The 15,495-nt window shown below is 36.7% G+C and overlaps 1 protein-coding gene across 1 annotated transcript in view; it reads right to left on the reverse strand.

Annotated features, from left to right (window-relative positions):
• RELN (reelin) overlaps positions 1-15,495 on the reverse strand; it is a gene marked incomplete at both ends in the record, with an annotated part of 529,938 nt that overhangs the window by 156,501 nt on the left and 357,942 nt on the right. Inside the window, 4 exons of the mRNA XM_079711605.1 lie at positions 693-929; positions 5,294-5,455; positions 6,121-6,354; positions 14,825-14,891. Coding sequence (XP_079567731.1) covers positions 693-929; positions 5,294-5,455; positions 6,121-6,354; positions 14,825-14,891 — 700 coding nt within the window. The remainder of the gene's footprint in view (positions 1-692; positions 930-5,293; positions 5,456-6,120; positions 6,355-14,824; positions 14,892-15,495) is intronic.

Here is a 15,495-nt window from a genome sequence, read left to right on the forward strand (position 1 = left end):
ATAAAATGGACTAAAAATAATGTCTTTGGGTTGGAGAAACTTCTTGGACTTTATGTAAAACAGCATGAAAATAAAACACGTGATGAGAAATTTTATTAAAATAGTCATTAGAGTGATTTCACTTTTCACTATGATCATGATGGACCTCCATGAAGGGAGAATATGTTAGTCACTTTAGTTGTTAACACTTCTTGAAGAGGGTTTTTATATGTAATGCTGGGAAAATGAAAATTTGAGATGAATAAATATAGTGAAATTTTATATTTATTTAAATCTATCAGTGTTTTTTTTTTTTTTTTTTTTTTGCGGTACGCGGGCTTCTCACTGCTGTGGCCTCTCCTGTCGCGGAGCACAGGCTCCGGACGCGCAGGCCCAGCGGCCATGACTCACGGGCCCAGCCGCTCCGCGGCATGTGGGATCCTCCCAGACCGGGGCACAAACCCGCGTCCCCTGCATCGGCAGGTGGACTCTCAACCACTGCGCCACCAGGGAAGCCCCAGTGTTTTGTTTTTAGTCTTCTTTCCCAAGATAACTTACTTATAGACATAACAGCGACTTTTCAAATGGTTCATGTTCAGCTAATATTTGTCAACAAATGACTAAGTGCTGGATGGACTGGAAGATCATCTTTGGGTTTCAATCCTTAATGCAAATTGTAACAATAACAACAAGAACAAAGATGAAATCCTTACCAAAGGGTCCAGTCGTGGCCACAGTATGGCTGAACATTTCCAAGGTAGAATCCCAGAGATTGAGTGACCTCCACAAGATTGGTAAAGTCAAGACTAATGCTGTTGAAAAGTACAGATGTCATGATAATCTCATCAATAGCCCATACATCCTCTCCCTGGGAAGAATGATATGGTTGCCACCATCTGAACTGAATTCCAAACTGTCTTGCATCATCTGGTAATTCTACAGAGATTATTCTAAAGGAGAAAATAAGAGTAAAAATTCAAATTACTTTGATTATCTTAAAATACAAACATTTATAGCAGGATCTTTTCTTCCTACAGTATAATATTTGAAAAAAATAATTCTCCCACTATGACAAACATTCTTGAGATTTCCAATTTCCTGTCTGGCTCCAACAAAGTCTTCGCAACACATCTAAAACTGTGACTTTGCTTGCACTCAGCTGCTCTCAGAAAAGTTGACTCAATAAAACATAGTTGTCAATGTGGCAGGATTTGCCTAAGTCTGGTAAAGGATCTTGGGCAGCTTGTTACACACATTATAGTTTTGGGCTGGTTGGAACCATGGCACTTCCTCATTCCCATGAGTTCAGCATAGTGTGTGAGGTCACTTGCTGTGTCATGGTGGCTATGACAGTAAACCTGTATCTGACAAATGGGGAAGAAAATTAAGAATAATATCTAATTTCCAGGAGCAATCATTGTACACAGAAGCAGGAACTATATATTAATTGCCACTGCAATGACATCTGCTTGAAAGCTCCATAAATCATAGTACCACACTGCTCAAATCCGTACACAAGGTGCGACGTGAAACAAATGGCAAATAGAACATTCATCTCCATCAGTGTACAATTATACACCAGGAGAGGTGTTTGCAGTAAACGTACACTGAAGGGACTGAACCTTCTTCCTAGTGAGCAAAGAAAAACTCCCTAAGACAGGTGACTAGCTGGATAACTTAGAAATAAATTATTTAAAAACTTTAATGTCTAAGGTTGGATTTACTGAGAAATTAGATTGATTTTCATATTTGTATTATGTTCATCTTTAGTTATTACCCAAAGAAACATTAAATCACATCTTGAAAATGTAATTTTTTGCATACTGAAAGTTATTAAAAGTAATATCTATTTTTACTTTAAATAATCTGCATATGAAAATATGGGGTGGAATAATATGATTATCACCATTGATTATATAAACAGTAAAAAATTGGTAGGACTTTTTGTAATGTGAGAAAACATACTTTTTAAATGATGAGAAATAATGTTCAAATAAAGAAATATAAATTAAAAAACATTTCTTAAACTAAAAAGACATAGCTATAACAGGTTTATGATTTTTTAAGTACTTTCCATGATCTGCTGAATTTTTTAACCAATGTGAGTTTATTAAAAGTACTTATTAAATACTTAATTAAATTATTTCAGTAATTTTCACTTTTTCTAAATATTTATTTATTTATTAAATAATTAAATAATATTTATGTTAACATATCAAATATAGAATAAAATATATTCAAACTGGCTCAACAATGAAAACATCATACATTAATTTAATAATTTAATTTGATTAGCATTATGTTATTAGAAAATTATAATTTTCTTTTAATATTAATAATTTTAAAAGCCGTTACAGGTCTCTCTGATGAAAATAAATATAATATTAAAAATTAACAGATGAGAAGTAGAATTTTTCAGGCAACTTTAAAGGAAAATAAAGTGCATATGTGTGTGAGAACAGTAACTGAAGTGACCAATATTTTCCCCAGCAGAGATGTGAAGACTGTGACTCTGTAGTCAGACTCTTGGGTTAAAGTACGCACTTTGTCACCTCATGGTTGATAACTTTGCAGCTGCAGGGAAGGTATTTAACTTCTATGTGCCTTAGCATCTTCATCTGTGAAACTGGGATAATAATATCTTTATGGCAAAGTCAGAGACTTTTTTCTATTTTTCACTATTGTATCTTAGCACCTAGAATAGTGTCTGGCATATAAAAAGAGTAACTTCTTGCTGCATAGATGAAGTACATATTATCAGTATACCCTGACAGAGATTCAAACACAGAGGCATAAGGAAGTTAAAGATTTTCTTTTAGGTTAAGCAGCTTTTAACTGACAATGCCAGGCTATGGACCTAGGGAACATGGCTCTAGAGTCTGTGTCCTTTACCTCTACGTTATATCTTGGAGTGGGGTGGAAGCCTCTGCTTTACCACTCTATGCATATTACAGTGGCTGGTTAGAATGGCTATGGAGCCATTTGATCAGAATATTCCTAGATGAGAACCCAGGGACTTAGGTCAACTTTCTGTCTCAAACTTCCTTTTTTGGATAGGTACTAAGCTCATGGATTTCCTGTAATCAAATTCAATAATCAAGACAAAAATAAAATATAATTAGACTTCATAATAATTTTAGAATAAGAAACCAAGCCCTATAATTAAGAAAAATCTAGAATAATTTGTCTCACCAAAAATATATAGTTTTATATTAATAAGAATGCCAATTAGTTCACAAGGCAGTCTAGTCAGTTAGAATTAAAAGATTAACTTAGATATATTTACAGACTTTAACTTTTATAAATATCAAGCAGATAGAGTTCTTTCACTTACTGAGTGAATTATAGGTAAGGAAATTATTAGAAATCAGCTAGGAATAACAGTAGTTAGCCAACTATCATATCTAATTTATGGATCACACTTCATTTTCGAACAACCATGGCAGAAAGGAACAATATGGAATTCACAGCAATTACAGACAGCAATTTATACTGAAGAAAACACAGCAAATGGCTAAAGGCATCAATAATTAACTGTCTCATGGAGAGTTTACATGGTTTGTACTATTTCTCATATAAAATATAATTTAGTGCCTAGAATATATCAAATTCTACTTCTGCCATGTCACCTTTTATTAATATTTATAAGAAGGACGGGGAGGAGGGAAGAGTCTCTTGGACAGAGGCAATATATATAAAATGAAAGTGTTCTTGGTTCCACTACTACGTTCTCCTTTTAAAATAATCTCCCCTCTGATCTTAATCTTTCAAGCTGTGCACATACCTAATGCTGAAAAGCCACCTTGGTTCTGCTTAGAAGAAAAATGTTGCTGTCAAATGGCAGACAAGATTAAACGTACCTTTGCAATAGTCCATTAAATGTATAATTTATTTTCATATCAACAAAGATTAATTAAATTTCATGCTACAAATTGATTACTGAATTTTGAAGCTGTCCATCCTTGTTAGAAAAAATTGTGTTTTGGGCCAATTTAACTTAGGACAATGATATTTTCTTCATGCTTTCATCATTTTTATTATCATCTTGATTTTTGCTTAATTTTCTTTTAATGCTTATTATGGAGATCTATGAAATGTTTCTTTAGGATTCATATGTCTCTACTGAGTGAGAAAGTTGAGTTTAGTCTTACATTTACCCTTATAGGGAAAAGACTCAACACAGCTGGTGCATTCTCTTAAATTTTACAACATATAGTATTTACCACTCATAATAGTTGTTAACTATTATCTCTGTTACATGCTACTCATTTTCTAATGAAAATAAAAGTTCTCATCTATTTGCAAATACTTAAACGAAGGGATAGCTCTAGGCAGAATTATAAAGTATATAAACTCTATCATCATTGCCCCTGTCCTTTTGCCATGGTGCCAATGCACGCTTCAGTGCCCAAAGTCCTCACTCTTTTTCACATCTTTCCATGATCAACATGTATGTACTTCCAGGAAGGTAAACTGTATTAGCTCTTTATATCTGAAAGTGAATGTAAGTCACAGTGATACCTCCTCTAGTGCTATTTTAACTTTCCCATCCTTCTCTTCTCCTGCTATTTTAAAGGAATTTCAGTGAGCAAGTCAATAAGTGTTCTAGAAAAGGAGAGGACTCTTTGGACTCTTCCGAAATCGTATCACAAATGGTGATTACCACTCTCCCAAACTGAAGGATGGCCCTACTTCAAGTAAAACTTAAATCTCACAATTGTGACTATATATTATGAAATATATAAGCCAAAGAAAAATAGAAATGGCCTGAAGAAAGGGCTTTAAATACAGCCTCCACTCCATCTTTGCCAGGGACTCTATACATGCTAGAAAAACTTCTTTATATTCATTACTTAATTATATTACATGCAAATTTAAAAAACATATTGGTCATCAGATTTTATGAGTTATTATCTCATATAATTTATTATAATATATTATCACATATTGCTAAAAAATATTTATCAACAGCATTTATAATTTAGTACCATATTAAAATCGTACCTAATAGTTTGCACTATAGTTGAATAAGGAAAGTAGTGTTAGTTATTTTTCTCTTTCCTAGGTATCAAAATATTTCCCTTAGATGCACATTTCAGAATATGAGAATAAATTTCTTCAAATTACCAGAAGTCAGTAGGGCAAATGAATTACAAGAATGCAGCTTTCTAGCTTTTCATTGCAAGAGGCATCAATCTTTGTCCTCACCATCTCTCAATGCAAAAGCATCTGGACTCTTACACCACTTGAATGATGATTTCCCCAGGAAGGAGATATCACCCTTACCATTTTTTCTAAGTGTTTTCCAACATACCTGGGCTCATGATAGTTGAGATATGAATAATGCTCCAAGAGTTTCCAAGTTATCCCATTATCATAAGAATAATGCAATAGAACACCTTCACCAGGCTGGTCAGGGGCTTTGCATGTGCTCAGAACAGACTTGCTCCCCAGCCTCAACGTGAACTGGAGAAACCTAGACATGAATTGCCTATAATTAGTGTGCATAAACATTTTAAACCATAATATTCATTTTGGCTTTTAAAGAATTTTGAACAAATTTAAATAAACTACTCAAAAGCTGTAGGTTTCCACTCATCCCTCTTCTATAAAATGTAAGTAATTTCACTGTGAGATGTATGAATATATGTAGAAGATCGGGTCACTGCATGTGTTTTGTAGACAGATATATCTATACAAATATAATGGTATGTTTATACATATTTGTATACTACATACTTGTGTACATACAGTTAAAACGCCAATCATTCTTTTGCTGCATTATTTATTAAGCACTGGGGGAAGGAAAGATGTAGAGTAAATCTAATCAGCCTCTGCAAGCTGTCAAATAAATAAAACTACATAAATAATTAACTAGCCCTTGGCTTAAGAACAGTTCTGATGCTAACAGTTCATATTTTAAAAAATCTAGTCAGTCATTAGTATCTTAACGTCATCAGTGAGCCTTTTAATTTGTTAAAAACTAGGGCAAATTAACTCTATATAAACTATAAGCTTCCTCTCATCCTGGTTGAAAATCAGAAGATATATATTAGTAAACAAGAAAAAAATTGAAAATTAATAGATCTGAATTCAATTGTTATCTTGTTTCTGTATGTATTCCACCCTGCTTTAACTCACCTGGATTGTGAGCTGTCAAGGAAAGATGTAACTAGCTGACGCCTCCCATCTTTGTTGAAAACCAGGGCCTTACCACTGGCCAAGACACCACAGCCAAAGCTGACTTCAGCACCACGGATAGAGTAAAAGTTATGGTAAGAGGAGAGCCTGGAACTGCCAAAGCTTTCAGAAATAAACATTGGGAATGTCTGGGATGCCATCTCACAAGCTGGGCCAGAAAATCCAGGGTCACACCTGAAAAAGAAACCATGATATTAAATCTTAAACTGTTGGCCCTTTCAGGGATTCCTTTATCTACTTTGGGGATGAGGAAGTCCAGAGGCCAGGACTGGATTGAATGGTAACCAAGGCTCATTCGTTTTTGGAGAATACTGAATGTGAAGACTTGATATGGGAGAAGTAATTGTAAATATCCCAAAAGAATACAGCCTTTGCACAGTCCTGCTGTAAAAAAAAGCTTATGATTAAAACAATAATTCAGCACTCACCTTCAACCAATGCCAGTAATTTACCTGCAAATGCATCTATGCTTGTGCACATTTCCAATTTGAAATCTTTGTAAAAGGTATATTATATGTATGTAATTTTATTCACAATGATGTTCATTAAATTTGTAAAAGAAACAACATAAATAAAATACTTCTATAAGATGTCTAGAATAAATTTCCTTTAAGAACAAATGTAAAAATACACATTCTGTTTTTGACAGTAATTACTGGAAATATTTGAAAAAGATTGGAAACTAGACTGGCATTATAAGGGGAATGTATACACCCTTGACCTAGATAGATGTCCTTAGCAGAACTGTGTTGTCTCTCAGTGGAATTCCACATTAGCGGTGCTTCAAGAAAAAGAAACACACACACACACACACACACACACCAGCCTGCCTGCTGCCATGTAAGGATGTGCTGTATTTATTTTAGCTGACTAGAATATATATGGAGCTCCCTGAGTCTTCTATCAGTGAGAAAACTCATCACAGATGACTTAACAATTGAATATCAGAAACTTTCTATATTTTAGGGAGTTTGCTCATCAGGAATTAGTTTCAAATTCTTTATTTTTATTGCACTATTTCTTTCTCACTATATTTACTATGTTTCCCATTATAAAATTAAATTGGTGTCTTTTTGGGTGGGTGGCAGGGCTCTCATCTAAGCATTCAAAACTTTCTAAAATTTGAAGCAAGCCTTTTATTTTTATTTATTTATTTTTAATTTTTAATTTTTTATTGAAGTACAGTTGATTTATAATGTGTTAGTTTCTGGTATACAGCAAAGTGATTCAGTTATACATACATATCTTCTTTTTCATATTCTTTTCCATTATGGTTTATTACAAGATATTGAATATAGTTCTCTGTGTTATACAGTAGGTCCTAGTTGTTTACCTATTATATATATAGTAGTGTGTATCTGCTAATTCCAAACTCCTAATTTATCCTTCTACCACCCCTTTTCCCCTTTGGTAACCATAAGTTTGTTTTCTATGTCTGTGAGTCTGTGAAACAAGCCTTTTATAAAGCAAGTGTACCGATGAAGTGATATTATGGCACAACTCATAAGGTTACTTCTTTAGCACTAGTGCAGAAACTGGGATCTATGCTGGCCTCACAGAGGGTCCATGGAGTGTGTGAATGTCCTGAAATCAAATGCCAAATTTTATGTGTATTGGATATTCTTGGGGGGGTTTATAGTTACCATCATTTTATCAAAAAGGTTGCACCCTAGAATGCCAAGAACTACTGTAGCATGAAGTTGAGGTTGTCTTGGCGTTAGGGATGGGAGTGGGAAAGAAAACCAATATTTACAGAGCAGGTAAATAAGCCTCAAACAGTTCACTTCTTTCACATGTTACCTCCTTGACTTAGGCTAACTCTGAAGAGCCAAGCAGTTTCTAAAAAGGATAAAAAGTCAGCTAAAGAGGACACATTTTAACATTCGAAAACAATATAGTTTACCATGGCCACAAATTGGAATTAATGTCCCCCAATAACACTATCTATTGCCAGAGTGCTTTTCAGGGCAAATGCGTATCTGTGTATTAAATGCGTCTTCTTCAGCCTACTGACTGGGGGAAACTGGTGATCATTTAAAGAAGACTCACACTGGAGTTAGTTCCCATTTTGAAAGTATACTTTTAAACAAAAGTTACATAATTGGGATAAAATGCTGGTAAGGATTCCACTCATATACATTTATAATACCTTTGTAGCCTTTGTTTTGCAGCAAAATAGTAGACTGGCACACACAGGGGATTTCAGGAATGACCAGAGGCTCTTCTGACTCCAAATATGTCCCCTACTGGTTCATCTACCCACCCTTAAATGCGGCATTATGGTCACCCTGCATGTCAGGGAAAAAGGCTCCATTGTTAAGACACATGGATAACACTTGTGTAGGAAGGTTTCTAGTACTCTCTGTCCTTCTCACTAGCATCTCTAACAGAAATGAGCTTAACAGCATAATAAGTTGTCAGTTTAGAAAATCAGGCCCGGGGATTGTACACAGGCAAGAAAGTGTTAGAAAGCAGGAAAGATGGAATCCTGCTGGCAAACAATGGTAGCAACTAAGGGAGCGAAATGGGGAGAAAAAGAGCTGCAGAGGCCCAAATTCAAGGATCTGTTTAAAGGAAATAAGTGGTATTGAATATGAATTACGTTTCTGTGGAATTCTGCTCAAAATTGAAAGGTGTATATTGCTGGAAAAAGAGGTAGTGGCCAAACATTTAGCCCAGTCGCAAATGAACAAAGCCAATGAATATTACATCAAACTTTGTCACAAATAGGGGAAAAACTAAAGTTCCAACTGGTGACAATATTTTGCAAAACCTCAGCAGGAAGAAAAGGCCATTATTATTCAGGATAACATATAGTATCAAAAAAAAAATGCCCAAAAGGCATAAAACTGCCATTCAGATTTCTGTTTGCATCCATCGTGGGTGAAACAGATGGTTGCCTAACAAAAGCATTTAATGCTAACAGATATATTGTACACAAAATAATGAAGTGCAAAGTATAACTGTTATAATTATAGATAGGTATTTTAGAAATAGCACTTTCTATTTTCATTAATAAAAGCAGCTGTCATTTTAGATAATTTGTTTTCAAAACTTTTCAGAACAACTTCAGGAATTACAAAAAATGTCTGGCTTCTCTGTGTTAATTTTATTTGAAATGCACTAAACAAGAGAACGATCTGGTTATGGATAATGAATGAAGATAAACTTGAGGCAAACACCAGCTGATGTTTCATAGATCTAACAACTCAGTGTTTCTGGGCAGGCGCTGGTGGTTTTATTAAAAAGGGCAGAGATGCTTATTCTATTTTGAGATACAAGTGGGAACTTTTCAATTCTTTACGTACATTTCCGTTATAAACATTTCCATTGCGCAGAGTGATATCTCTGTTAACTAAATTCATTGAAATACAGTTAAAAAGTTAACCTGAGGCTCAAGATGGCAGAGTGAGAGGACGTGGGGCTCACCTCCCCCCGCCCACAAACACATTGAAAATATACCTATATGTGGAACAATTCTCATGGAAAACTACCCGGAAACCGGCAGAAGAACTCCTATACAGCCAAGGCTGCAAAGAAAGATGGCCATGTAACCAGGCAGGGTGGGAAAAAAAGGCATCAGTTTGGGACCTGTACCTCTGGGAGGGGTCTAAGAGGAAAGGAAGGACTGCATGGTTGGACCCTCACCCTGGGAAGTGAGCCACAGATTGGGCGTCCCAGCCCTGGGGTCCTACATGGAGGAGACAAGCCCCCTTGGCTGCTGGGAGAACAGCTGGGACAGACAGAAGGGCTGGAGAAGCCTAGACTCCACTCGCAAGGAACGCATGGGTGCTGGCTTGCCAACAGACAGTGCAGAGCGAGCTCTGGACCAGTGGCTGCTACCTTGCCGTGCTCCCCAATCCAGGCTAGGTGAACAATCCGGTCCTGCTCACTCTGCAACATGGCTTGGCATGGGATCTAGGGCAACCAGGACCTGGGAAAAGACTCCATCTAGGGACGCAGAAATGGCCTGGAGTGTGGTCTCGGTAGGGCAGCGGCCATTGCTGCTTCTTCCTAAACAGTACTTCTGAGGCAGCCCAGACCTCTGGTGACAACACAGCTCCTCCAGCCCCCACCATCAACACACTGTGACCCCCATTCCCGGCTGAACAAATGCTCCAACCCTGCCCACTCCACATCACAGCTTGGCATTGGAGAAAACTTGATATAGGGGCACAGGAGCAGCCTGGGGGGCCTGGGGTTTGGGTGGGGCAGTGCAGCTTACTCTGGCAGCACCATGAAAGCAGCATAGACCCCTGATGGCAGTGCGGCTGCTGAAGCCCCTGTGCCTGGCTCCCAGCCAAGCAAACACTCCAGCCCTGCCCACCCCATGCCACAGCTTGGTGCTCGATCTGGGGAGGACAGGTCCTGGGAGAAAACTCGATCTAGGGACAAAGAGGAGGCTTGGGGGCTTGGGGTGTGGTCCATATGGGGCGGTGGTGGCCATTGTTGCGCTTACACACCCCAGAAGCAACCCAGACCTCTGATGGCGGCTCAGCCGCTTCAATTCCTGCAACCACAAGCACCGACCCCCAGTCCCAGCTGAGCAAACTCTCTGGCTCCACTCACTCCATGCCACAACCTTGCACTAGATCTAGGAAATGACAACAGGCAAAGGATGCAAACTTGGGTTGCATCTGAGCAGAGATTCAGATACCTACACAAGCAGCACATCAGACTTCTGTAAGTGCAGTAGCCTCACTTACTTCAGCACTCTCCTCCACTGGGGCAAAGGCCCCAGTGCCAGGAGAAGGCATAACGCACACTTAAAGGGAACAGAGACACCTGGAGCTCAACCCTCAGGTCTTCCCCTCCAGCAACTGTGGAGCAGACCCCTGACATGGCTCCAACACTCATGGAGCAGAGAGGAAGTCCCGCCTCACACCTTGCGCTAGCTCTAGCTCCTCCAGCATCAACCACACCCCCTATCAAGGTGATAGTGGCCAGCAGACCCTGAGGAAAGATGTGGCTGGCATCCTCGTCCAATCCAGTCCTCACACCAAAGTCACTGGGCCCATGCAGTCTACATGGGGATGCTCTCACATAAAAACACCCCCTTAGGCTTCCCTGGTGGTGCAGTGGTAAGAATCCGCCTGCCAATGCAGGGGACACAGGTTCGAGCCCTGGTCTGGGACGATCCCACATGTCGCGGAGCAACTAAGCCCGTGAACTACAACTACTGAGCCTGTATGCCACAACTACTGAAACCTGCACACCTAGAGCCTGTGCTCCACAAGAAGAGAAGCCACCGCAATGAGAAGCCCACGCACCGCAACAAAGAGTGGCCCCCACTCACCACAATTAGAGAAAGCCCAGGCAGAGCAATGAAGACCCAGTGCAACCAAAAAAAACCCTTCAAGGCCACAATAGATAACTGTTTCACCTAAATTCATAAAGACAGAGAAAGTTAAGTAAAATGAAAAGGCAGAGTAACTACTCCCAATTGAAAGAGCAAGAGAAAACCCCTGAAAAAAATAATGGAACAGAGATAATTAGTCTACCAGACACAGATTCAAAAATTTGGTAATAGGGACTTCCCTGGCGGTCCAGTGGTTAAGACTCTGCGCTTCCAATGCAGAGGGCATGGATTCGATCCCTGGTCAGGGAACTAAGATCCAACGTGCCATGTGGTACAGCCAAAAAAAATTTATAAAAGACAAGAAAATTCTTAAAAGTCAAATCACAACTCTCACGTTGTGTATTTTTTAAAAAAGTTGGTAATATAAATGCTAACTGAATTAAGAAAGACTATCAATATAAATGCAGATCATCTTAACAAGGAACTAGAAACTATAGAGATGACCCAACCAAAAACAGATAATTCAATTTCTGAGATAAAAAACACTGTAGAAGCAATGAATAGCTAAATAAATAATACAGAAGAATGCATAAATGGTCTGGAAGATAGAATAATGGAAATTAACCAGAACAGCAGACAGAAAAACAAATGAAAAAAATGAAAGCAACATATGAGATCTATGGGATAATATAAAACATGCCAACATATGCATAATGGGTTCCAGAAGGAGAAGAGAGAGAAGGGGATTAAAAATGTATTTGAAGAAATTATGGCTGAAAACTTCCCCACTCTAAAGAAGGAAACATTCAGGTGCAGGAAGCACAGAGGGTCCCAAACAAGATGAACCCAAAGAGACCCACACTAAGACATATAATAAAAATGGCAAAAGTTGAAGATAGAGAGTTCTAAAGGCAGCAAGAGAAAAACAGTCATACACAAGGGAAACCCTATAAGGCTATTGGTTGATTTCTCTGCAGAAACTTTTCAGGCCAGAAGGGAGTGGCATGGTATATTCAAAGTCCTGAAAGGGAGAATCTGCAACCTAGGATACTCTACCCAGCAAGATTATCATTTTAAACAGAAGGAGAGACAAAGAACTTCTCAGAGAAGCAAAAACTAAAAGAATTCAGCAATACTAAACCTACCCTAAAATAAATATTGAAGAGTCTCCTCTAAATGGTAAAAGAAGCAAGAACCTATAGCAAAGGGAAAATCCAATAGGAAAGGAAAATATATAGTGAGGACTGAAGATCACTTAAATAAGCCAGTATGTAGATTAAAAAACAGAAAAATTATAAAAGCAACCATAACTACAATAAACAGTATTGGGATAAGCATGAAGATGTAAAAAATGACAGCCAAAACACAAAATGTGGGTGAGGAGAGTAAAAAATGTAGGTTTTTTAGAATGTATTTGAACTTAAATTATCAGTTTTATCAGTTTAAAGCAAGTAGATATAATTATGGGTCAACATATATGAAGCCACAAATAAAACATATAAAAGAGATACACAAAAATCAAAAAGAAAGAAATTCAAGCATACTACAAAAGAAATTCATCAAGCTACAATAGGAAAAACAAAAAGACAAAGAAATGAACAAAGAAGAACTATAAAAACAACTGGAAAACAGGAAATAAAATGGCAATAAGTACATACCTGTCAATAATTTTGGAGAGGATGTGGAGAAAAGGGAACTCTTGTACACCTTTGGTGGGAATGTAAATTGGTGCAGCTACTTGGAAAAGAGTATGGAGGTTCCTTAAAAAACTAAAAACAGAACTACCATATGATCCAACAATTCCACTCCTGGGTATATATCCGGAAAAAACAAAAACTCTAATTCGAAAAGATACGTGCACCCCAATGTTCATAGCAGTACTATTTATAATAGCCAAGATATAGAAGCAACCCAAGTGCCCATTAACAGATGATTTACCTTAGAGGATGTGGTATATGTAATATATAAAATGGAATATTACTCAGCCATAAAGAAGAATGAAATGCTGCCATTTGCAGCAATGTGGATGGACCTAGAGAATATTATGCTTTTTGAAATAAGTCAGAAAGAGAAAAACAAATATTATATGATATCACTTATATGTGGAATCTAAAAAATAATACAAATTTATGTATATAGCAAAACAGAAACAGATTCACAGACACAGAAAACAAACTTTTTATGGTTTGGAAGGGGAGAGGGAGAGGAGAGAGACAAATTAGGGGTAGGGGATTAACAGATACAAACTACTATATATAAAATAGATAAGCAACAAAGATTTACTGTATAGCACAGGGAACTATATAACCTATAAAGAAATATAACCTGCAAAAATACTAAATCACTATGATGTACACCTGAAACTAACACAATATTGTAAAGCAAGTATACTTCAATTAAATAAAAAAGTTAACCCGACACTCTAATCTCAGTGGTGACCAATGTCTTGCCTCATACATATAATTTCTAAATGATCAGGTTCAAAGCACTTTTATGATTTTCCCATTAATTAATTATTTAACTGGCTAATTAATTAATGACTCTTTTTTGTTTGGAGGACAAGAAGAGAGACTAGATGATCCATTGTTGAAAACTTATCTGTATAAAAAAGACTGTGGTTTCAGTAATTCTCAGGATATCTTATAATTAAATATTATAGGTGAATGACATAATGACTATCCATTCTTGCTATAAATAAATATAATGCAATGCTATGATGGTGACTGGATATTAAGCTATTTATGTGTAATTTCATACTTCATATTCAACATCATTATTATATAAAATTCTTTATATATCATTTTGAAGACTCAAAAGATTTTCAAAAGTAAGCAAGATTTGAAGTTACATTTAGAGATGAATTTTCTTATCAAATCTGTTAATTTGGCCCACTCCAGTTTCCTTGAACATTGGGCCTATGGGTCATTATTGATTTTTATAATTCATTTACAAAGCATGCCAGGAATTAAAATATGACTCATGAACACTAGAACAAGTTTATGGGGAAATACCATACTAAAGAAACTAAAGTTGGAAAAGGCAGCCATCAAACTATGAAGAATTCAAATTTGTTCACAAATTTACATATTTACATTTACATTCACAAATTTACATTTGTTCACAATTTAGCTTAAGAGAAAATTTATTTATTAAGCAACTTCCACTTACAAAATACATTTAATATTCTATTACACTTAAATTCCATTTGGAGTATGCTACTTTTAGTCTTGCAAAGACCTTAAAAGCCTAAAAAGGAAATTAAAACAAACTAATATGACCCATGGCTTCAGTATATAAAGCACGTATCAAAAAAGAGAAGTATAGATATTACTCAGAACTGCTTACTTGCAACCATGTCGAGTGCACTGTCCTCTGCCAGAACAGAATTTGAGACACGATGGACCAACATAAACTGCAGGGCAAAAGAGAGCATGTGAAAGATGGCAAAATCACTGGAAAGACAACTAAGAACACCATCAGCATGTGAAACAATTTTGTGAAGTAATACCCATGAAATATCATTCCTTGTATGTATGTTGTGCACAGGAATCCAGATGACATATAGAGTGCTGCGTGACAAGGTAAGTGCTTAGTTACAAATCTGCCAGAACTCTTTTAACTTAAATAATCCTTTCAAGATTTTAATCATTCATAGCAGAGAAAGTAGGGCCATATGACTTGGGTTCTTTAATGGAATCTCTTCAGCTAACATGATTTCAGGCAGAATATTAGTGCTTCTGTTTTGAACTCTCCACAAAGTTTATATTCTTCAGGTGGAAATAAAGAATTTAGAAAGGATCAATCTGATATATCAAAAAATAAATAGATTATAATTTAATTTAAAAAAACTATAATTTCATGTTCATCTGAGGAAAATCTATACCACTGCAGATGATTGTTATATGTATTTCTAAACATTAATTCATCCTTCCTGAAGTGGGGAGTTAAAATCTGTGGTTGAGCATAAAGTCTTCTCTACAATGCAGACCTTTTTTTAAATGGTGGGCTGGACGGAT

The sequence above is a fragment of the Hyperoodon ampullatus genome, assembly GCF_949752795.1.
Source record: "Hyperoodon ampullatus genome assembly, chromosome: 9".
Lineage (NCBI taxonomy): Eukaryota > Metazoa > Chordata > Mammalia > Artiodactyla > Ziphiidae > Hyperoodon > Hyperoodon ampullatus.